The sequence below is a fragment of the Amphiura filiformis genome, chromosome 15 (assembly GCF_039555335.1).
Source record: "Amphiura filiformis chromosome 15, Afil_fr2py, whole genome shotgun sequence".
NCBI classification, from domain to species: Eukaryota; Metazoa; Echinodermata; class Ophiuroidea; order Amphilepidida; family Amphiuridae; genus Amphiura; species Amphiura filiformis.
In genome coordinates this window covers 21,638,629-21,663,872 of record NC_092642.1, presented here as the reverse complement: position 1 = coordinate 21,663,872, position 25,244 = coordinate 21,638,629, and the positions used below count along the sequence as shown (strand labels likewise).

Sequence of the window (25,244 nt, the reverse complement as noted above, 5' to 3'; positions counted from 1 at the left end):
GTTGCATAAATTCTGCAAATAATATTGACCAATTAATGACCTACCAAACTTGATTACAATACAAGATATCTTTACCAAACAGGGTGTGGTTGGGGAAATTGACCCATGCCCAAATAAATAAGCCTTTTCTTCTTGAACATGAAACTGATTGATTTCCAAATAATGTATCCTAGCAATTTACTGCACAAGACATAACTGGTTTACCGTAAAAACTTGATAATGTGCTTAGTATCAAGCGCTTTTAAAACATGCAAACATCCACAAAAGTGTAAAGGGTTTTGAGCAAATCAACGATACACATATAGTTATATACGAACAAGTTAATCTGCAAATGTGTGTCTTAACCTTATTAGCTCAGTTGGTAAAGCGCTGGACTTCGGCACAATTTCATGTTTTCAAAATCCCTTGATATTAAGCACATATCCTAACTATCGAGTTTTTACGGTACTACATTGGCTGACAATGGTAATTATATAACACACATGGGTTGGGTATGATCACACAGGCTATAAATAGCACACATCTCACACAGCACCTTACGAAATCATTCCAAGTACTCATATAAACTACCGCTACATTCACCTTAAAATACAGGGTGTCCAAATAAAACGTGTACACTAAGGTTTATAAATAGACTCTACACAGCACAGCCACTCCCCATTGGTAAGGGTCTGCCATCTACAAAGCACAGAAGCAGATAGTAAAGGTGGGTCGTCAGACTTTTTCAAAAATTTGAACTTTCATCTGATAGCAATTGATGCATGAGCAGATAGGTAGGTCACAAACCTGTAATGGATATGTCCAACATCTAGATCAATACTCTGTACATACCATATCACCCCAAAGAACCCAGGAAGTACCCACATTGATGCACACCTGCTGTCTGTGTACATGCATGTAGATAGCTAGCTCATTTTTTCTCAAAAAGTCACAGTTTATATTCAGTTCTAGCTGAACTCTATAACTGGACTTATCTGTAATGGGTTAAATGTTCTATTAAACACAGTTAAAACTAGAACCAGTTAGAATCAGTTGCATCAGAAATATTCAGGATTACTGAGTTTCCAGAATAAATCTATTTGCAAATTATAATTTCCATTAAGGGAAGGGGTATGAACGTTTGGACAGTATTTATTTTGGGACATTAGAGCACATCAGACATATCAATTGCATTCTGAATACGAAGAATGTCATTCTGATATCAAATAATTTTGATTTTTGAAATTCGCAATTTAATACACATTTTATGGCAAATGATTAAAAATTGATATTTTTGATATTTAACAGTACTCAAGTAAACTTTATAAATCTGATGATTTATACTTAAAGCGTATGTAGGTGGGATGAAAAGCCGACGATCAAATGAAAATTTTGACCTTTCGTATTGATTATATAGGATTTTTTTTCCAAAAACACCAAAAAAAATTAGGTCTTTTGGGGAAAAAAAATCCATATCTTCAATATGAAAGGGCAAAATTTTCAATTGACCGATTTATATAATTTACTTGAGGACTGTTATATATCAAAAATTTGAAAAATATCAAATTTTTATAATTTGTCATAAAATTTGTATTATATTGTGATTTTCAAAAATTAAAATTATTTGATATCAGAAAGACATGCTTCAGATTCAGAATGCAATTCGATAGGTCTGAGGTGCTCTCATGTCCCACAAAAAATACTGTTGAAATGCAATAAACGCTCATTCTAGATCCCTTAAGCTGGTCAGAAATAATTTGTCTTTTCATAACCGACTCAAGAAAGAAATAATAATTTGCAATCAAACAAACAATTCCTTTTTTAACAATTTCATTTGGGCACCCTGCAGAATAACAACAAGCTAAGTGATTATCATTCCTGACATATTACATTAAGCTGGACCAGCACTTATGACACATTATTTCACACAGTCATTTGACATATGTGACATGATCAAGGGGAATGAGTCGGATGTCGCTAATATTGTTTTTGAGATTTTGACAAAAACAGTGTTCAAATTTTTTTGTTTTATATTTTTTTCAGCCATTGATAAATGGCTCATAACTCGGTAACCAAATGTCCAATTTTGATGGGCTTTGCATCAAAATGTAACATTTAAGTAAACTGCCAGAAAATAATGTAAAAAACTTCTAATTGAAAATTGCCGACATGTGACTCATTCCCCTTGATCATGTCACATATGTGACACGATCTGCTCCATGGGGGCCAAAGGAGGCATTTTTGAAAATTGAGTTACTCTGATTATTACATTGTAGTATCATTAGGCTATCATAAACTGAAAACACCAAAGGTCTAGCATACTTGGTTCTAAAGTTATGAGGTTTTGTGATGTGTATTTTCTTATGTATTTTATTGTTTTTTACTCCATATTTTTGCTTTTATCTCAATTTCAAATTTGCCGCCTTTGGCCCCCATGGACCAGATCATGTCACATATTATGTTCATCCCTTACTTGACATTTACTTGCATAAGTAAGAAACTGCTAACTCTGAATATATCATTCTACATATCTTTAAATGTGACCTGCCACAACGAAATGAGTATAAAGTCAAAGGTTAGTAGTTTCGAGACATCCAGGCAGACTGAGCCAGAAGTATGTCTGTATGTACTTTGCACAATGGGCCACCAACATAGTAGCCAAGGTATTTTGACACTACCAGCTTGCGACTTTCATTTTGTGGTGGCAGGTCACAAATACAGCACACACCAATATACCTGGTAGAGTTTCTTACAAGGTAGCTGCATATGTATAGGATCAACAACTTGTAAGTTCCCCCCAACACTTTTTGAAATAAATCAAACAATTATTTTACGAAATGTACATATGTAAAAATGTATGTTTACTTTTATTAGTTGGACCAACCTGGACCAATTCATAGCTTCACATATTACTGCGATCAGTTACAATAGTTTTAAAACAGCTTTTGTTTTAAACTTCGAAACTTCAAATCTTTGCTGCAACAGTGGAGTCGGTGCTGCTTTATGGATTCGAAGCCTGGACCATCACCCCTAAACTTGCAAAGGGTCTGGATGGCTGTTACACCCGCATGCTAAGAACTGTGATGAATGTGCATTGGAAGGAACATATGTCAAACACAGACCTATATGGAGATCTTCCAAGAAGAACCCGGTTTGCTGTTCCAGAAGTGAGGAGCCCGCATCAAAAATGGTTCATTGGATACCCAAGCATGGGAAGCAGAAACCTGGAAGGCCTGCTCTGACCTACATTGACATTCTGGAAGATGGGACTGGACTGGATGCAGCAGGCTTCAAGACAGCAATGGAGGACAGAAAGTTGTGGAAAGCCATCACAGTTCAAGGACACCACTCAAATTAAGCAAGTAAGTAAGCACAATAGTTCATTACGTAAAAGAAGAGGCCATTTTAGAAGTTGCATGAGTCCATAGCAGTCAACTGTCCTTAAACAAATGCATGCATATGCCTGGCCTACTGTACTGTTTGAGAGATGCAACTTTTGAAACAGCTTTTGTTTTAATAAACAATGAACCATTGTGATTGAAAGCAATGTGTGATGCTATACATTGGTCCACATGAATACAACAAAATAAAGCTACACATAACCTTTTACATTTTAACATTTGGTAAAATATTTTGGATTTATTTCAGAAAGCATTTGGGGGGGAACTCATAAGTTGTGGATCCTATATTTGCCCTTCATCTATAATACTGCACACAAAAGGTATTGTTACACTTTACAAGGACCAGTTTTAATAGTTCTATGGATTGGATGGATCAATTTGTTCTGCATGTTTTGATACCTTGTCAACAGTACATAAACAGACAGATTTCTAATATTGTGCATGCTACTTTGTACGCTACAGGTGATAATAAGGGGGCTATCATTTTATTCAGAAGGGGGTCCCAAATATATGGGGCAGGGGGTCATAAATTTTTGGAAAGAAAAATAGTGGGGGGTCATATTAATTTTTTGATGACCAAAACGTAGGTCACACTATGACCACAAATAGTGTATTTATTTTATTCAAAAAGACTGATTTCAATACAATTTTAGCCTGTTTAGGGGGTAAGGCAAATCGGTGGTGGGGTCATAAAATTTTTGTTGCTGAACTGGGGGGGGGGTGCAATTTTGTTGACACCTACTTTTTGTAAATTTGGGATCCCCTCCTTCCGAAAAAAAAATGATAGCCTCCTAAGTAGGCCAAACCTGGGAGGGTACACCTAGTAGCACCATTCATTGTCACATGTTTTTTTTCCATATTTAAAAAAAAATTAGATCTGGAGTTGTCAATCAAAATGGAAAGAGTTCAGATGTAAACACTGATATATCTCTTTTTTAAATTTGAGGTATAGACAAATATAACTGGTCACATGTAAAGAAAATAATAAGAAAACTGTGCTACTTTTAATCATAGTTTCGATAAGTGGGTAGCGGTGTTGATTTAAACCGAGCATTCTAGGGCAGATGTTTGTGGTCTTAACTCAAACATTTTTAAAATTTTTTTTCAAAGCATTGATCGGCTTTTGCACGTAAACTCTTCAGTTTTAACACTGCTTTGTGTCAGAGAAGACATCTTACCCTTCCCAGAATCCTTTGCAACATGAGACATCACCAAAAAAATCACATGACACTCATATTACTTTGTACATATTCCTTTTGCTTTAATGTTGAGAATAGACTGGCTAAACATGGGTCCATAATCAAGAAATAAAGATATTTTGCAAGATCTGGATGTGCTCTGCTCATTGAGGACTTGTTGTCACTATCGACCCATGTTGCACTTGATAGCAAATCAGTACAGAAAATTGAAATGGAAGAAATGCATTATGGGAAGTGTATGATATATTCTCTGGTGTGAAGTACTGTAAATGAGTCAGTCATATGATACTAAATTATATGCTTGCTTTTTGCCGATGTGAAACCATGCTTCTACCAGAAGCCTCTCATTCCATGATATGAAAACCTATAACCCATACCAGTGTTGAGAAATATCAGAGGTTTCACTCCTCTAATGAGAATAATGAGAAAATGATAAAAACAGACCAGCTGTGCCAGTGTACAAAAGAGTATATCAGAACATGTCTTAGTCAACCCCAAGATCCTCTCAAAATATGTTGTACCTAGCAAACACAAAACGTTTAACAGAAAACATTTAAATATCCGGTTACAGGGTAAAAAAGTTTTAATAACATCGAAAAATATTTTTGAAAACTTAACTGCAAAATATTTTAACATTATGTTATTTAAGTACTGACATAATATTTTACATTGTTACCAGAAATATTTTACCACAACATTTTACAACATAAATGTTTATGTTGTGTTTTTTGATATAAAACATTTGAAAAATGTTTTCATGTCCATTATAAGCCGAAATTTTTAAAAGTGTTATCAATACATTTTTGACCAAAACCAAAACATGTTTACATTTAGGACTTTTTAGAAACATTTTTGTATTTGCTGAGTAAAACAGTATATCATCGATTTCTTTTTAAAACTTATTTAGTAATGAAAACAACAATTTCTACATCAATCTGAAGCATTATTGTGTTTTTTATATATACATAATTTGTTTATTTTGTTCAAAATTAACAAACTGTCTTTCTTGATAGTACTTTGAAGTTGACATATTTGCGAGTATTTCATATAATAGTGGGTCCAAGCCAGTAAGGCAGAAAGTCTATTTCAAACATATGTATTTATTCAAAATGGCTGAGAAAAAACGTTATCACATCATGATCACAATTTTTTTTCCTGAAAATTAACACCATTATGAGTTGCTGGTATGAGTTGCACAGGTTAACTGATGAAAGTCTTATCACTTGATAAGGCCAACCAAAATTAATTGTTTGTCAAGATCCCACACACACTGGGTAATTCCAGTAGAAATCCATACACCCCTATGGAAGACATGTTCTTAATCTTCCACACAAGGGGTATGAATTTCAAATGGGGATACCTGAATGGGTGACTCCATTTGAAATCTACACTCCCTGTGTAGACGGGGTGTATGGATATCAACTAGAATAAGCAATGGTTGAAATAGCCTGCGATGTTAAATATTCTGAACTCCAGATTTTTTTTCCTGCAGAAAATTTACTTAAACAGGAAGCCCTGCTTGGCTAGTTCACCACAGAAGAACTGACTTACACCTGTTACTTTGATGACAGACTAAACAGAATTTACAGGGATAAATTTCAACCTTGACCAATTCCCTTAGGAACTTGAACCAAAAGTGGGGCTTCCACTTTAAATAAAATCAAAACTAGCATTCCTAAGTCAAAAAAAGTACATGTATGTGTGCTAAGCATTTATCTTAGTATGTCTATCAATAGCTCATAATGAAACATCTCTGTAACAAACTGTATATCTCGCTATACACATGTTTACATTTATATCTATGCCAAAATACCGCAAATGTAATTAAATTACGAAAAAATAAAATATAAAACCTGCTTACCACATGAAATTTTCAAAATCAAAAGAGCTCAGTGATAACAATTAATTTTGTTTGATCTAATTTCATAATTAGTCTTTTACAATATGTCACAAACTTCATCTCCTCCTTAGAGAAAATTAGTCCAATAATCTATCTTGAAGTTGTGCCTTGGTGGGTTGGATCAACTATAGGCAAAATCTCTAATTCTCTATCATGAGAGAATGTACCTTCTGCATCAGTATACTTTTTGTGGAATAACACTATCGCGTGACCTACATGACCAAACCTTGACCTTGCCTGGCAATAATCTTATTAAAAAACCTAATTGGTCAATTCTTAAAGCTGTATTTGCGCTGTAAGCATGTGGTCTTGCGTAGTACGCTCGATATTAATATGTGCGCACCTAAAGTTGCCTCTCATGATTGAGAATTTGATATTTTGCCTATAAAATGACATAATAATCAATGTAAAATTTATTACATATCTGTATCAATAAATTAAAAAAACCAGTATACATAAAAACAGTGTAACAAATTGACGGATAATAACTAGATAACTATTAAATACAGAAACACAATCATTTCAGGATATGCTGCTCCTATTTATGGAGCTAAACGGTCATCACGACCCCTGACCTTGTACTTGTTTAAGCACGTTCAGTGCCCCCTGACCTTTAACTTGTTTGAGCATGCTCAGTATAGCTATCTTGAGCCCCTGGGCCAGCTGGTTTCCTGCGTAAGGCTTTCCTAGTGGAGGTACGTGTATGAAGGCAGCACAGTCGCAGTTTTGAGAAAGTGATGTATAATAGGTAAAGTCACATAGATAACTGAAATGTACAAATAAGAATAAAAACAAATAGGCAATTACTTTTATTTCCCTAAATTATAGAACTTCTAACTGCTATTCGAAAGGAATAATTAACTACTGTGAGTTTAGTCTAATAAATTTTAAGAAATCAGAAACTGGTACCATTTTCATACTCCTGCTTATCCTTTTTTGTATTTTTTTTGGCACACAGTTACGCAACACCTTTTCAATATTATACTCTGAAAAGGCATAGAAAACCAGAACGTAAACATCCAAACATGTATATTTTGCACTTGCATCATGCTGCATGCATCGTGAAATCTAAGGAGGCGAAATGCTACAGTTTAGAAATTTGATATGTGTTTAGGGATAGCAGAGATTTTGTTGAAAGGGGTGGATGGGGCAAGGATTTTATTTATAACATTCGGCCGAAGTCAAGCAAAGCCCAATAGTGCTCAGAGGCTACTAAAATTCAAGGGATGGCAAAACCGGATATTACGGGATAGGGATATGGCAAGAGGTCTGATTTTAGATGCAGGAGGAAAACCACAGCACACAAAGAAAAATGAGCATGGATCGGCAACCAAACTCACATATTATGGGAACGCAGCGAATTGAACCCGGGTCACAGTGGTGAGAAGCGAGTGAGAGGACCACTACACTAACGTGTCCTTTGGGAAGGAGATAAGAGTGGGGGAGTCAAGCGATGTTTGGCAGTTGCACATTTTTTCATTTTGAAGAGCAGTAATGAAAATGATTGAAGGTAAATGGTATTACTCTTACAGCCACACTTCCTCATGAATTTTTATGAGGTATTTAACATTCACTTTCCAAGCCAATGGCAAACATGTGAATTGTACAATTAAAAGAAGAAAAAAATGACGACAGATGAATGGATTATTGAATTTGAAATCTAAACACCCCTATGGAACACATGACCTTAATCTCCCACATAGCGAGTGTTAATTTCAAATTGGACTACCTAAATGGGTGACTCCATTTGAAATTCACACTCCCTAAGGCCATGTTTCTGTAGGGCGTGTATGGATTTCAACTGGACTAAACCAATGCAATCATACACACATAGTACATACCGTCCAGCATTATACGACACAACAGCTTTAACACAGCAATCTGATTGGTTGACTTCTTCACACACTAGGGACATGTTGATATGACTTAACATGCAGTCAGGACCATCCGATATGCAACACTGTAGTCATGAACAAGACAAAAATGAAACACATCAGATGAGCAATAAAAACAAAAATTTATCAAGATAGTAAGATTGTTACACATGATGTTGGGGATGAAGAGGAAGAGAAGGAAGAAGAGGAGGAACAGTAGAGGAAGAAGAGGAGAGGAAGAAGAAGAAGATGAAGAAGAGGGCATAGTGGAAAAGGGATAAAAGGAGGAAGAGGGGATGTAGAAGAGGATGATGAAGAAGATGAGAAAGAGAAAGAAGAGAGAAGAGGAAGTGGAGCACGAGGAGAGGAAGAGAAGGAGGAATATGTGGAGCACAAGAAAGAGAGGAAGAGAGGGAAGAGGAAGAAGAAGAGGAACTGGATTAGAAATAGAAGGAAGAGGAGGTGCAGCAGAGTAAATTATGGAGAGGGGATGAAGAAGAGAAAGAAAAGGAGCAGGGGAAGGAAAAGGAAGAAGAGGTTTGCCTAGATATTAATACTTACAGCAGTACTAGGTACCATGAGTTTAACGTCAGGTTTATCATACCCACTGTTATGTGCTTGCTGTTCTAAAGTCAACTCTGTAGCTATGCCAGATACACCTACATGGACAACAAGCTGAAATAAGCAACACATAAAATATTTAATTTTAATCAATGTGTAATAATGGAAAACAATAACAAAAACCATAGACCAAAATAAATCTTTGTGCAAGTCTTTGTTTGATTGTCAAAGTACAGGCTGTATCAAAATGATTGGTACTCATTGGTTTTGGTATTTATCCGGATCTCCCATAATGCAACATACATCCTCTTGGAATGGCCAGAATTTACAGCTTATAATATAAATATAATCACATTAATCTAACAAAAATTGGTGGATGTTATGTTGCATCTTGATGATGCAGTCCTGACCATAATCACACTGACGGGTACCAATCATTTTAATAAAGCCTGTATGTCCATGTACACACACCCTTTCACAAATTAATAATCAAAAATTAGTCTTTGACCATTTTCCTCGAAATTTGGTTTTTAAAATGTTGAGTTTTGAATTCAATTATTTAAGTAAAAGTTAAATTAAGGAATACGATTGAGCATATATCCTAAATAGAAATTATCTATGGATTGAGCTTTGCTTCATTATTTATATTCAATCTCAAAATATTAGTGATGAATTTTCTGCAAATGGACACCGTACATGCACACAGAAGCCATTAGTCTTTAACTAATTGAGTGTAAAAAGGCTAATAAAACTGCCAACAGGTGCCAATAGTATAATTGACAGCTTAATGTATTATTGAGTAAGCATGGTAAGCAAAATGAAGTTACATCACACAAAATTGATTGCAAAATATGGTCAATTTATGTAACGATTCAACATTGTTTGCACATTTCAACATCCTTCAGTCCACCATGGCCATGGACATTTTCATTTGAATTTAGCCTAATAAATTTTGAGAAGGTTCTAAGCAAATAAATATGTTAAAATGACCAATTTCATAGCATTAGAAGCCTAAATTTTAATTTGTCATATTTGAGGTGTCTCTTATCAAGAGACAAGCTTTGCTTAATTTGAAAACTGAGAAATGATTAACTTTTTGTGTACAAAACTCTGTTCAATGTTGACCAATTGATATTAACTATAACTGAGGTTCAAAAGACACTCCTGCCCAAAAGGCCCTACTTGTAAACATAATATTATCTCACCATTATACTTTTATTTTGAAAGTGTCTGCATCAGGGGCTGTACAATAATAATAATCTGGGGATATGTAAAATTTCCAAACGGCATGCCAAAAAATGCTTGTCCCCCTCGCAGCCTGCCAAAAGAGCTTAGCACCCCCCTTTTGGTATGCTAAAAAACTTTGCCCGTCTTTGCACAGGTATATTGCAAGCACAGTGAGCAGGAAAATTTGTATGATATAAAAGCGTTTCCCCACTGTTTTCCTAAGCCATTTTATATTAGAGTGTTTTATTTAAAGGTTCCAAAAATAGCTTGCCCCCTTGGCTTGCCAAAAATTGCTTGCCCCTTTTGGCTAGCCAAGAAAATCCCCTGACTTTTACCCCCCCCACGTTCATAATTATTGCGCACCTATGAACAGCCCCTTTACAAGTGCAGGACCTGGATTGATTTCATATTGTAGTATCAACACCACCATGATGCACTTGCATATTAAACTGAAATAAACTTTGGGAAGAGCAGCATTCTTTTCTACTGCTACTATAAAACAGATTCAAATTTTTTTCACTCAACAAGTCTATGTAAATAACCCAACAAGTTGTTTCCCTCTGCAGATTAAATTGAATACTTGGTACTATGCTGTGATGGACTGAAAGTAATTTTATACATTTCAAGAGTCATAAACTATCATGTACATACATGGTATTCTTGTTAAAACTGATGCAATAACTTACTACAGGGTCATATTTCTTCCATAGTAATGGCACTCTTTCTTTGACATCTTTGTAGATAACAGGTATCTCACACACCAATAACTCAACATCATTGCTTAGACCCATCTTGGCTAACTCTTGTACAGCCACCCAGCTAGCATTCACTTCATGCTCACCAAATGGCCCAAAACCTGTTAAGCAATAAGAAATATGAAAAAAGTATGATGAAATAATTTCAACACTTTTTTTTTGCTAGGAGGTATAGGGGGCAGTGGCGTGCGCAGCACATTGAAAGTGGGGGGGGGGGGGCAGGTTGTTCATTTCCCCCGAATGGAGTCTGATTTAGGTGGGTAAGGTGTGGTTTTAGCGATTTCCCCCGAATTTCCCCTGAATGACCAACAAAAGTGGGGGCATGTGCCCCCCTGTCCCCCTTTGTACACGCCACTGATAGGGGGTCGTAGCAATTGGGAGGGAATGAGAGGAAATCTGAAAATTTGCCCGACATTTTGCAGTTTTCACCCAATCTTTGTTTTCCTGGATGGGCAAATCTGAAGTATTAGGATGCACATTACACGGTCCACCATGCCCCAGATGGTGTTATGCAGTGACTGAGAGCTTGTCAGCATGTTCAAAATAATCACACAATTAATACCAGTTTTGTACATTGTACATCCTTTTATTAGTAATCATGGTTTTCACTCAAATAATTGACAGAATTTGTGCATGATTTCAGGAAAAAACTCACAGAATCAACTATTGATTTGTAATCTGAATGAGAAAATGGACATATCATATACATATTCGATGTAACAGACCCACAAATTGTAAGAATATAGGCAATTGAAACTAAGTTTTAAGGTTGGTTTTATTTTGCCTTATAAGATCTTATACCATTATAAGCATGATTACATCAAACGTTTGTAAGTTCTCAGTTTCACTTTCAGGAACAAAGTTATGATTTTATTGACTTGAGCACTTCTTCCTGATCATCTGATAGCTTCTGATAAAGTTACTGACAGGAAGTTTCTACAGGAAGAAATCAACCAAATAAAACACAAAAACAGTTTTGAATATGGTTTTATACTAATCAGGTGATCTGTTATGCAAGAAGTATAATACACCATGAATGCAGTTATCCAGGGCCTTGAAAAATATCTTTTCTGAGAATTTGAAGTTACAAGTTATACATTTTCTGTAAAATTTGTGACCAAATGCAGGGGAAGCATGCTAGCGAGCAAGTTGGTGTGAAGCGTTATACAGGTGGGGTCCAGGGGCAATGCTGACGTCGCCTATTAAAAATCCAAAAACGCATTAGCTTTGTACACATTTCTATATCTTGAATAGAATTTGAAGTGAACACAAGTTATACAAATCTGCCCCTTTTGGATACAAAGTTGCAATTTTTTCATTAATTTTTTTTTAATGAATGATTGCAGCACTTGGCTTTAGGTCCATGGACTCTTTAAATCTGAAAAAAAAAAAAAATAAATAAATAAAAATCGCAAAAAACCCCCAAAAAACAAAAAAAACAAAAAACAAACACAAATAACACCCAAAAGTTCACACAGATTTCAAGGCCCTGCAGTTATCTCACAAATAATTACATGTAGCAAATTTGGTACAACCTTTATCTCACTAACCCAATTATATGAACCAGACTCTCTATGACTGTATGCTAATTATCGACAGAGCTCTATGCTAAAGTAAATTTTTTAATTCGCTGATTAAACTGCGTAGCATTGTGCAGCCCATGCGTGACCTAGTTCTTCTTATGCAATAACTAGTTTTAAATAACCAATTACATTGTACTTCATAATATACAAATATTGACTGCTATGAGGGGCATGGTTAAAATTATAGGCCCAAGGTGATCTCAAAACCATGACTATGCCCCGAGGCATAGCCGAGGGGCATAGACATGGTTTTGAGATCACCTTGGGCCAATAATTTTAACCATGCCCCAAATAAAAAGCAGTCAATATTTGTTTTATATACCAAATCTTAAGATTCTTGTCATCTGTTTGGGTAAAAGCATCTATTTTGGGAAGAGAAATTAATAGTTTCAATGCGAACGGTACAGTTTACAATCTGCGATTTCCGCGTAATTATAGCGCGCGAAAATATTAACGTGTGCGTAATATCATTTTACGTTGGGAACAACGCACACGCAGAACTATGCCCGGGGAATACTTTTGCGGGCATAGTCAAAACTATGCCCGCTCTTTTAACCAATCAGATGACGGGAATCTTTAGATGAGGTATATAATTGTAAATATCAATCAACACAACATGCACCTATTATTAATTCCTTATTCCTAAATATCAGGAAAACGGTTGCATCTTTTGCATTCAGATTCAGATTCCACACAAAATTTCATCCTAGAAAAAGCATTTTTTACATGTATCATTGCAAAGCAACAAAAATCTTTGATAAAACGTTGAACATTGTCTTTTAAATGAGGCACAGTAGCTTGGTACTTGTAGCTGTTGGTTTAATCTGAGACTAGTATACTAGTCTCAGGTTTAATGCACTTCTCATTCAGTCTGGTTTAGACTGAAGATTTTGTCTTGACATGAATGTCTGAATGACCTTAACTGAACCCTACCTGGTTGTCTCTCATTTTCAGGTCTACTTCTTTATTTGTCAGAGAAATAATGCATTGATTTTATGAAATGCTATAGCATTTCCAGTGAACGATAGCCCGTGAGGAGAGGAGAAATATACGCACCTCGGCACTAGATAAAAGAAAACCACATGGGCCAATCAGAGGTTCGCAGCAAAGTAACTTATTGATTTCATTATATTGATTGATTATTGATTATATTGATTGATTGATGAATAAAATTGAATTGAAAATTGAATAACAAGAGTGAAGGGGTACAGTAAAGCATCTGACACATGAAATAAGTTGCTTATGCACTCTGCTCTTGAAGGATGGTGCGCCATTGTCATATCTCATCTGTTAGGCTATTCCAAATGTGAACTGCAGTGTGGATGATGGTCCAGCCAGTAGATATACATTGTAGTTCTAGAAACTGGTGATGTGAGAGCATGGCAAGGCATGGACAAGGTGGGGTGGGTAGCTCTTCAGACTACAAATTTGGCTTTGGTAGCAGTGCCTTTAGATCTGGTTAGCACAATCTAGTTTGCATTTTGTAGAGGAGTAAGAGGACTGTTGCTGCAGGCACTTGACGTCTTTGATGGAGAGAAGTGCATGTGATGCTCAGCTCTGTACTTGCTTCCTCTTCACTCATGATTTGAAGGGCATTCAAATCCTAGTAATCCTATAGACTGGTGGCGCTGCCACTCATCCAAGACACTGAGGCGTTTTCCATCACACTGCTAACTTGAGCCTTGTAAACTGTTTCACTGCCTCTGACATCAAGTTTATTTGCAACTTTCCTCAGGGTGCCTGCTTCTGTCCTGCTCTGGTTGAGACGTTAGAAATGTGCTTTGTCCAGGTCAGCTTGTTGTTGACTGTGACTCCCAGGATCTTCAGCTGAATCAGCTCCCCCTTCTCAGCCAGTTTGGTCACTTTGGTGGTACCAAAGATGATCTAGCTTGGTTGGATTCCTCTTTCTTGATAATGTCATTGCCTTACAGTTCAATGGCTCGAAGGTCACCTTCCATCTGTCTGCCCAGATCTTCATTTTCTGGACTGAGTTGGACCTCTCTTGGGTCAGAATGGCAAGGATGTCAACTGTGCTGTGGTGTGGCCTAAATGCAAACTCAAACTGTCTATCTGATCACGGGTCAATTAAACCACTTGGCCCGCTAGCCCTGGCCAGTAGTTTTCTCATTGGGCCAGGAGATTTTCCATCTGGATGGCCCAGTAGGCCTGTTGAGATTTTAGCACATCAGTTGGTTTTCAAGGAAGTACTTCTGAAGTAACTGTAAAACAGCCTCCATGACCTTGCTATACATACATACATACAACAAGGCTTTTATAACCCGCCATTTCATAAAGACCACAGCGGGTGTGATGATACAGCAAAACAATATTAAATCAACAAGCAAAAAAAATAATGACAGAGCAAACAAAAATAAATGCAACAATTACAAACTCATTTTGGAAAGAGATATGATTTTAAATTTTTCTTGAAGATATTAAGCGATTTGGCAGTGCGCAGAGCAATTGGGATTTTGTTCCATAATCTTGGTGCATAGTAATAAAAAGATCTATCAGCAGCAGATTGGAGATTCCGTGGATGAATTTTGTGTTCCATGAGCCGGGTAGTATCTGTAGACGAGCGCAAGCCACTACGAGATGATGTGTAAGCAGTCAAGTTTGAAGCAAGATATGGCGGAGCAATGTTATATATACACTTAAAAACAAGAACCAGAATTTTGAATTGGATACGTGCTGATGATGCAGAGCAGAGAGATGGGGTGGTACATGATGGATTGGACTTTGAATCTCTCTTGTGAATGGGGATGACAGATGCCATCTTTCATTGGCTTGGGAAAACACCCTTGGTAAAGCAAAGCTCAAATAGCAGGCTGAGTGGTCTTGCGAGTTCTGTGCTGCGCTCCTAATCAGGACTCTTGCAGGGATTTCATCAAGACAGTTGATTTATCTGGTTAGATTCCTGAGAAGCTAAGTACTAACATATCTTTGATCTTGCCCTTGAAGGCTATCCATCTTTTCCATTGAGCATGTTGCTGAATGCTGAACTTCAGGAGCAGATTCTTCTGCACTTTCAAGCTGACATTTAGCGGCATAAAAGGTCTGGCAAAATTTGTCAGCTTAAATTGTCTTTAGTGAGACTTGACGCACAAACTTCAGCACTGTACTGGTACATGTATATCAACTCCGGTGGACTTGCCAGGTGTTAACAGTGTTCCACCATTTAGGCTGTGATTGAATTTACATGTGATTATGAAATGAAATTTACCAGGGCTGTCAACTCTTCTTACGCATTGGCCGCGAGTCTCATGCATTGGGTCACTTTCTCACGTCAAGGTAGTATAATCTCACGCCTATGACTGTAGTAATCTCACGCAAAAAGCTTGAAAATGAGTAAAATCTCACGCATCGTCATGAATAATTTGTTGCTCCTACCCCGCGCTTTTCACATTCTCGAGTGCCGTGGCTCAAATAATCATGGTACAAAATGAACATTGGAGTCAGCAAATCCCGGTACGCCTCTGTCTCACACCAAGCAATTCCAAAAAGTTGACAGCCCTGAATTTACTGGCCCTGCAACTTGTGCAAGTAGTACACCCTAAAAATAATCATCAAGCAAGAATGGCATTTGTTTTTAAGGGGGTACTACACCCCTGTGGTAAATTTGTGACTATTTTTGCATTTTTCTCAAAAAATAATAACACACTGGTAACAAAAGTTATGTATATTATTGGTGCAAGGAACCAACACACCGAAATTTCAGTGACTCAAGACAAGCGGTTCAGTATATATGGTCGGAAATGAGGTACATCCTAGTGGTACCTTATTTCTTATCATAAATAACGAACCGTTTGGCTTGGGTCACTGAAATTCCAGTATAATAATTGGAGTCCTTGCCCCTATAATATACATAACTTTTGTTACCACTTGTAACAAAATTTGGGCCGAGTAATTAAGACAAATGTAGGGTATTTTTTCGCACGGAATTTTGACGGTTAATTTAAGTAACGAATTAAAGGAACTGTATGAGTGTGACTGCAGTATGATTTTTAAAGAGGACTAGCCTGTGTTTAGGGAGAAGTATGCTCCGCCAATCATTAAACTTGGTAATTTTCTGTGTGGTCTGCCTGAAAAACCTTATGATCTCTTCCCGCAAAATTAATAGGGCTGCTAAAGGACATGTCTGGAGCTTTTCAAATTTTCTTGTTTATTTATCTTTTCGCATGGTGTCAAATCCACCATTTCTGCAATCATGTAAAACCCTGCATTGTTAACGATCAGCTGTTTTTTTGATGTGTATTATTTTTATGTTATTATAGTGTTATGTGCCCTGAAAAGTTTTTGGTAGTATGCGCCCTTTATAGTGCAAATTCGTACATTGTAAGGTCATCCACTTTGGTCACTAATTAATATTATTTTGTTTGGCTGAAAGGTTTATGATTGTTTTTGGTTGAGGATCATTAAAAATATTGATCTAATTGTGTACACAACCAATTTATTTAATTAATAGCAATCAGCAGAATTTGATTATGCATTGTTTTGTTTTGATATTTTGAAAGTTTAGTAGTTTTGTTGTTTGGATATGTCATTTTGAAAGACATGATTATGGTAGGACTTAAAAATGTTCTGCAGAGTGACAACATTTCTAAATTTAGAAACTTTTTATTAAGGTCATCACCTGATCTTAATTTATCTATTATTTTGTGTTATTCTTATTAATTAAGGTATACTTCCTCATAAATGTGTTGGAAGTAGCCTGGTACTGAATCTAGGAAAGTTTCTAAATTAGCAAATCACTCACAATTCACTCAACTAATTAAGGATTACACTCGTATTACAGAGAAGAGTAAAACAACTATTGATCTTGCTTTTGTAACAAGACCAGAAACTATTATTGCATCTGGTGTTCATAGTCTGGGACTTAGTGACCACAATCTTATTTATGTTGTTCGCAAAATGAAACAAATTAAGTCTTCTCCTAAAATTACTAAAACCAGATCCTATAGGAATTTTAATGAACAAGAGTTTGTGAATACAATCAGTAAGACTAATTGGAACTGTGTACAAAGTATTAATGATGTAAATATAGCCTTAGACACATGGAAATCAATGTTTAATGATGCCTGTAATATCCATGCACCTATCAGAGAGAAGCGCATAAAAGGTTCTCAACCTGAATGGATCACCAGTGAATTTCTATCTGTTTGTAAAGATCGCGATTTCTATTATGGTAAGGCTCATAAGACAAATGATTCGCATGATTGGCAAATGGCAAAAATGTATCGTAATAAAGCAAATAACTTGCGTTACACTCTGAAAAAGAAATTTTATACTGATTCCATCACAAGTAATGTAGGTAACTCTAAAAAGCTCTGGTCTACAATTAAGAAATTATTGCCTTCAAAATCTTCTTCAACAATCAAAACTGTGAAGAGTGATAATGATGGTATGTTGACATCTTCTCTTAAAGAAACTGCCAATGTATTCAATGATTATTTTACCTCAATAGGGGCTACACTTGCTAAAGATTTTGATGATGTAAATGTTGGTAGCAACAGTTTTAATACATGTACTAGTACTTTTAAGTTTAGTTATATTACCCCAGAGTTTGTATATAAGCATATTTGCGACATTCCAAACAATAAGTCACCTGGTATGGATGATTTTAGTGTCAAGATGTTGAAGCTAGCTGCACCATACATTTGTCATTCTATAGCATATATTTGTAATCTTTCTTTAAATACATCTGTTTATCCAACAGACTGGAAGTTGGCTAAAGTCACCCCAATTTTTAAGGCAGGTGATAAATTGGATGTTGGAAATTACAGGCCTATTTCTGTCCTGCCTCTCATTTCCAAAATTATTGAAAGAGCTGTTCATAATCAATTATATTCTTATTTAACTTCTATGGGTATTCTGTCAGAGAACCAGTCTGGTTTCCGTAGCAATCACTCAACAGCAACTACCCTGAATGATGTTCAAGATTTCATTTTAAAAACATGGATAATGGACAAGCCACTGGTGCAATATTTCTTGATCTCAAAAGGCTTTTGATTGTGTTAACCATTCTCTTTTAATTGAAAAACTTAGCAACTATGGTATTAAAGGTACAACACTTGAGTGGTTTGAATCTTATCTTGGTAATAGAGCTCAAGCTGTTAACATTAATACTACATTATCTGATTTTAAGAACATTAATATTGGCATTCCTCAAGGCTCTATTTTAGGCCCGCTTCTTTTTATAATATTTGTTAATAGTCTTTCTAATAGTGTTGATTGTAAATGTACTATGTATGCCGATGACACCACATTACTATGTACTGCTAATGACTCTTCTACTCTTCAATCAAAGCTTCAATGTAATTTATCTAAAATTGTTGACTGGTTCAAGAATAATAATCTTACATTAAACATTCAGAAAACTAAGTTCATGGTGTTTGGCACTAGCAGGGTGTTAAAAACTTTACAGATGTTAGTTTATATTACAATAATGATACTATTGAGCGTGTAGATGTATTTAAGTATCTTGGTGTTACATTTGATCCTACCATGGCTTGGTCTGATCATATTAATGCAATGTCTTCCTGTATTTCTAAGCGATGTGGTGTAATTAAACGTGTCAAACCTTATATTCCAAAAGATACCCTCATCATGCTTGCTAATGCAATTGTTATGCCTAATTTTGATTATTGTAATACTGTTTGGTCTAACTGTTCTGTTGAGCTCTCCAACTCCCTCCAAATTCTTCACAATAGGCTTGCTCGTATTATTCTTTCTGCTGATATCAGAACACCAATTGATGACATGATGAGTACTCTTCATTGGAATAAATTAAATGATAGGTGGTTCAACTATATGGCAACACTGACCTTCAAATGCCTGAAAGGAATGGCTCCTGGTTACCTTTCCTCTCAGTTCACTTTTATGCATGATATGCACTCTAAAGGAACCAGGAGTCAAACCAACTTTGCTCTTTTTGAACCACCATATAATATTAATGCAGGTAAAAGAACTTTTCATTCACGTGCTACTAAATTGTGGAATAGCCTTCCAAATGATAGTAGATGTAATTTTAAAGAAATGAGTATTGCTCAATTTAAGCAGTTGTTTTTGATAAAACCAGTGTAATATGTCTTTTATCTGAATTTACATGTTTTCCCAATTGTTCACAATTTCATGTGCCATTTATAATTATGTATTTTCTGATTTATTACTGTATATATATATATGCTTCTTGTTCACATTGTAAATGCAGGGCCTCCTTGGAAATCAGTGCTTGACATTGAAGGAGCTACCCTGGGTAAAGAAAGTTTAAATAAATAAATAAATAAAGTGACAAATGTTGTTTTCATTTTGGAAGTTTACTTGTGTTGCAAATTATTTGTGTTTCTTTCTTCAAAAATGCATGAGTTATTCCAAGTTCAGTCAAGGTTTGTTTACATCAATTTTACCCCAGTCATGCTTTAAGACATGTGCCCATCTCATGTTCTCTGCCTGGTGACTGATTATGTAATGTGAGTTGACCTTTCCACTTTCCAGTTTCATGTTGCTCTTATTTGCATAGGTCACCCATCTCTTTAACAAGGTCAATGCCACTCAGGGCTTATGGTTATTGTGTGTTTTGGTGATAATAAAATTTGTAGTAGAGATTTAATAATTAGCATAATGCTCCCTTTGTTTTTGACCTGGGATGTTTTGTCAGTCTAGCTCTGGTCTCCAACATGCCAGTTCCTTGCTAGACCACCTCCACCATTTTGCTTTAGGACTTTTCATATAAAATAAATATATTGTGGTCAACAAATATCTCTGTGTCATCTGTTTTATTCTTCATTTTGTCACCAAGTTCATCGTTTTATATCATCAGTTTTACAATGGAGACTTTATTAAAGAGATTACATCAACTGGAAAGCAAAGTTAAAGAACTGGAATATAAACTTGTGCATCAGCAGCCTTGCAAATGCAAGAATCCAAAGACAGTGAATGTTTCTCCGACTTCAAGTGTTTCTACCTCACCTGATAATACACCTGTACCAATAATTGCAACAAATGTTGAGGGAACTGTGAAATGGTTTAACGTGACTAAAGGGTATGGATTTGTTACCAGAACAGACAATGCAGAAGACATTTTATTCATAAATCAGGAATTGCTAAACCGAACCCTAGACACAAGCGTGCCAGTGTTGGACAAGGTGAAATTATTGTCTTTGACATTATCAGTGTTTCAGGAAGGACTTCAGAAGCAGTAAATATAACTGGACGTGATGGCAATTGTGTCACTGGTAGTAAATTACCCACTAAACATGCCAAAACAATTCCTCCAAATGGATCATCAGTGTGCAAAAATATACAACTCTCAATATCAAGTTCACCAGTTGAAGTACTACATGTAAGCACTTCACCCACCCCAGCTGTAGACAAGTGTACATGTACATGTAGGCCCATGGATTCATCACAACAACTGAATTTGGACATATCAACTCCGCCATCGACCTCTGGGATGCCCATCTCCTCTCGTACTCCGTGCAATTATATTTCTTCTAAGGCAAATGACTATCATCGTGAACCTGAACCTGGCGTGTATCATCAGAATCTAAAAACTCTATTCGGTCTGGAGGACATTTGTTTCACGATTTTCATCTTCGCCACTATAAATATATGCCAGAGACCAGTTAATAACATGCTGAACTATAAAATATACAGAATTCATTTTTATACTGACTTTTGACTGAAAAATCGGACTATAAATTGCTTTTATTTGTGATATGAACTTGTGATATATACTTTTGTCTTGTTTGTGGAAAGAAAAGGTTTGTTTTGTTTGTTTATCTTAATGTCTGTTCAAAATATGTTTGCAGCTTTGAAGTAATACAAAATTTTACTTCGGATAAGACACTGTTTGCATTTTAGATTTATCTTTGTTTATTTGTCTATGTGCACGAAAATGTTTTAGTGTACAACCACGCTAAAACTAGCCAATTTATAGAGTGCGAATATTTGCACTGTTTATTTATTTTTATTTATATCCAGAGGGACTTAAAAATCCCGGCCCACACCTCCTCATTTTTCGGAACCCTTATTCTTTTACAAAATGGTGTCAGAAGTGGGATGAGGTTTTTTTGGATGGTATTGTTTTGTTGTGTGGGATGGGTTGACAAAATGTGTTAAGTGAGATTGTTTGGTATATATTGTGCCATTCATCGTTTTTATACCTTTGGTTATATGTAGAAATTGGTATGCTCATTTATTATTGTGTACTGGGTGGTACTGTTATCATTATTATTATGTCATTACACTGATCGTTAACTCTTGTTTTGTTTAACCCATTTTTTTAAAGTTACAGGATGTGTAGCACCCAAATTTTGTTCCTTTTTGTTAGGTGTCAGTCAGCCTTTTTATGCCGGGCGGCATCGTCTTGATGGGGGCTCTGTAACAAAATTTGGGCGAGTAATTAAGACAAATGTAGGGTATTTTTCAAGCATGCGGAATTTTGACGGTTAATTTAAGTAACGAATTAAAGGAACTGTATGAGTGTGACTGCAGTATGATTTTTAAAGAGGACTAGCCTGTGTTTAGGGAGAAGTATGCTCCGCCAATCATTAAACTTGGTCATTTTCTGTGTGGTCTGCCTGAAAAACCTTATGATCTCTTCCCGCAAAATTAATAGGGCTGCTAAAGGACATGTCTGGAGCTTTTCAAATTTTCTTGTTTATTTATCTTTTCGCATGGTGTCAAATCCACCATTTCTGCAATCATGTAAAACCCTGCATTGTTAACGATCAGCTGTTTTTTTGATGTGTATTATTTTTATGTTATTATAGTGTTATGTGCCCTTAAAAGTTTTTTGTAGTATTCGCCCTTTATAGTTCTAATTCGTACATTGTAAGGTCATCCACTTTGGTCACTAATTAATATTATTTTGTTTGGCTGAAAGGTTTATGATTGTTTTTGGTTGAGGATCATTAAAAATATTGATCTAATTGTGTACACAACCAATTTATTTAATTAATAGCAATCAGCAGAATTTGATTATGCATTGTTTTGTTTTGATATTTTGAAAGTTTAGTAGTTTTGTTGTTTGGATATGTCATTTTGAAAGACATGATTATGGTAGGACTTAAAAATGTTCTGCAGAGTGACAACATTTCTAAATTTAGAAACTTTTTATTAAGGTCATCACCTGATCTTAATTTATCTATTATTTTGTGTTATTCTTATTAATTAAGGTATACTTCCTCATAAATGTGTTGGAAGTGACAAATGTTGTTTTCATTTTGGAAGTTTACTTGTGTTGCAAATTATTTGTGTTTCTTTCTTCAAAAATGCATGAGTTATTCCAAGTTCAGTCAAGGTTTGTTTACATCAATTTTACCCCAGTCATGCTTTAAGACATGTGCCCATCTCATGTTCTCTGCCTGGTGACTGATTATGTAATGTGAGTTGACCTTTCCACTTTCCAGTTTCATGTTGCTCTTATTTGCATAGGTCACCCATCTCTTTAACAAGGTCAATGCCACTCAGGGCTTATGGTTATTGTGTGTTTTGGTGATAATAAAATTTGTAGTAGAGATTTAATAATTAGCATAATGCTCCCTTTGTTTTTGACCTGGGATGTTTTGTCAGTCTAGCTCTGGTCTCCAACATGCCAGTTCCTTGCTAGACCACCTCCACCATTTTGCTTTAGGACTTTTCATATAAAATAAATATATTGTGGTCAACAAATATCTCTGTGTCATCTGTTTTATTCTTCATTTTGTCACCAAGTTCATCGTTTTATATCATCAGTTTTTACAATGGAGACTTTATTAAAGAGATTACATCAACTGGAAAGCAAAGTTAAAGAACTGGAATATAAACTTGTGCATCAGCAGCCTTGCAAATGCAAGAATCCAAAGACAGTGAATGTTTCTCCGACTTCAAGTGTTTCTACCTCACCTGATAATACACCTGTACCAATAATTGCAACAAATGTTGAGGGAACTGTGAAATGGTTTAACGTGACTAAAGGGTATGGATTTGTTACCAGAACAGACAATGCAGAAGACATTTTATTCATAAATCAGAATTGCTAAACCGAACCCTAGACACAAGCGTGCCAGTGTTGGACAAGGTGAAATTATTGTCTTTGACATTATCAGTGTTTCAGGAAGGACTTCAGAAGCAGTAAATATAACTGGACGTGATGGCAATTGTGTCACTGGTAGTAAATTACCCACTAAACATGCCAAAACAATTCCTCCAAATGGATCATCAGTGTGCAAAAATATACAACTCTCAATATCAAGTTCACCAGTTGAAGTACTACATGTAAGCACTTCACCCACCCCAGCTGTAGACAAGTGTACATGTACATGTAGGCCCATGGATTCATCACAACAACTGAATTTGGACATATCAACTCCGCCATCGACCTCTGGGATGCCCATCTCCTCTCGTACTCCGTGCAATTATATTTCTTCTAAGGCAAATGACTATCATCGTGAACCTGAACCACAACGTGTATCATCAGAATCTAAAAACTCTATTCGGTCTGGAGGACATTTGTTTCACGATTTTCATCTTCGCCACTATAAATATATGCCAGAGACCAGTTAATAACATGCTGAACTATAAAATATACAGAATTCATTTTGTACTGACTTTTGAATGAAAAATCGGACTATAAATTGCTTTTATTTGTGATATGAACTTGTGATATATACTTTTGTCTTGTTTGTGGAAAGAAAAGGTTTGTTTTGTTTGTTTAATCTTAATGTCTGTTCAAAATATGTTTGCAGCTTTGAAGTAATACAAAATTTTACTTCGGATAAGACACTGTTTGCATTTTAGATTTACATGTTGGCTTTCCTCAACGCAAACTTTTAGACTAGGGTTTATTGATTTTATTTTCATAGACATAGGTGATTGCACACCCAGCATTCTTTGTGTACTCATCTCCTTCAATCCACTCATAAACTGTTGTCCAATGTCATCATCCACTTCAGATACTTGACTGAAGTACCAAGTATAGCAATTACTTGCGTTGGAGTCACTCAACCGTGTCCCTCATTTGGTGACATTTGAGTAGATTCTATTCTAAATGTTTGCGTTGCTCAAAGCCAGCATGATCTTTGTTTATTTGTCTATGTGCACGAAAATGTTTTAGTGTACAACCACTCTAAAACTAGCCAATTTATAGAGTGCGAATATTTGCACTGTTTATTTATTTTTATTTATATCCAGAGGGACTTAAAAATCCCGGCCCACACCTCCTCATTTTTCGGAACCCTTATTCTTTTACACACTGAATGTGTTATTAGTTTTTGAGAAAAATGCAAAAATAGACACAAATTTATCGAGGGGTGTAGTAGGCCTACCCCCTTAACAAATGACAAGCAAAATTAGCAAATTTTTGACCTCCCTATGTTTAATTAATGCAAGGGGTACCAAACTCTTTCTTCCTAATTCACGAACTAAATCAATGGGTAAGCTTATTTCATTTTCATTTTCGTTTTGCATAAACTGCATTTTTGACTTGAAGTTGAAGTTGTTGTACTCACTTCATTCACTGAGCGTAAATTCCCCCCTAATATGTTCTTTTCTCATTTACACCTACCTGTAACAACCACGGTGTTCTTATCTGGCATCCTGATATAATTAACGCCTATTTCTTAAATCCCAACACCGTGAAAAACACCAAATATTTTCACTATACCAATCGCCCTTCTTCCCGATTCCCGATGCAAAAAATACACAAAGATGACCGTGTCACTTTGAGGTGAAAGGTCACATTTGTTTTGATACTTTGTTTATCAATTATCGATTGGAATCGAT

The 25,244-nt window shown here is 35.8% G+C and overlaps 1 protein-coding gene across 1 annotated transcript; it reads right to left on the bottom strand.

The window, feature by feature from the left end:
• Positions 1–4,616: 4,616 nt before the first annotated feature.
• Positions 4,617–25,177, bottom strand: LOC140171390 (pyroglutamyl-peptidase 1-like). Its single transcript, XM_072194635.1, has 5 exons — positions 25,027–25,177; positions 10,828–10,997; positions 8,915–9,028; positions 8,321–8,439; positions 4,617–7,245 (listed from the first exon to the last, which is right to left on the bottom strand). Exons 1-5 carry the CDS (start codon positions 25,055–25,057, stop codon positions 7,041–7,043), a joined length of 639 nt encoding a protein of 212 aa, XP_072050736.1. The 5' UTR covers positions 25,058–25,177; the 3' UTR covers positions 4,617–7,040.
• Between the last annotated feature and the right edge of the window lie 67 nt (positions 25,178–25,244).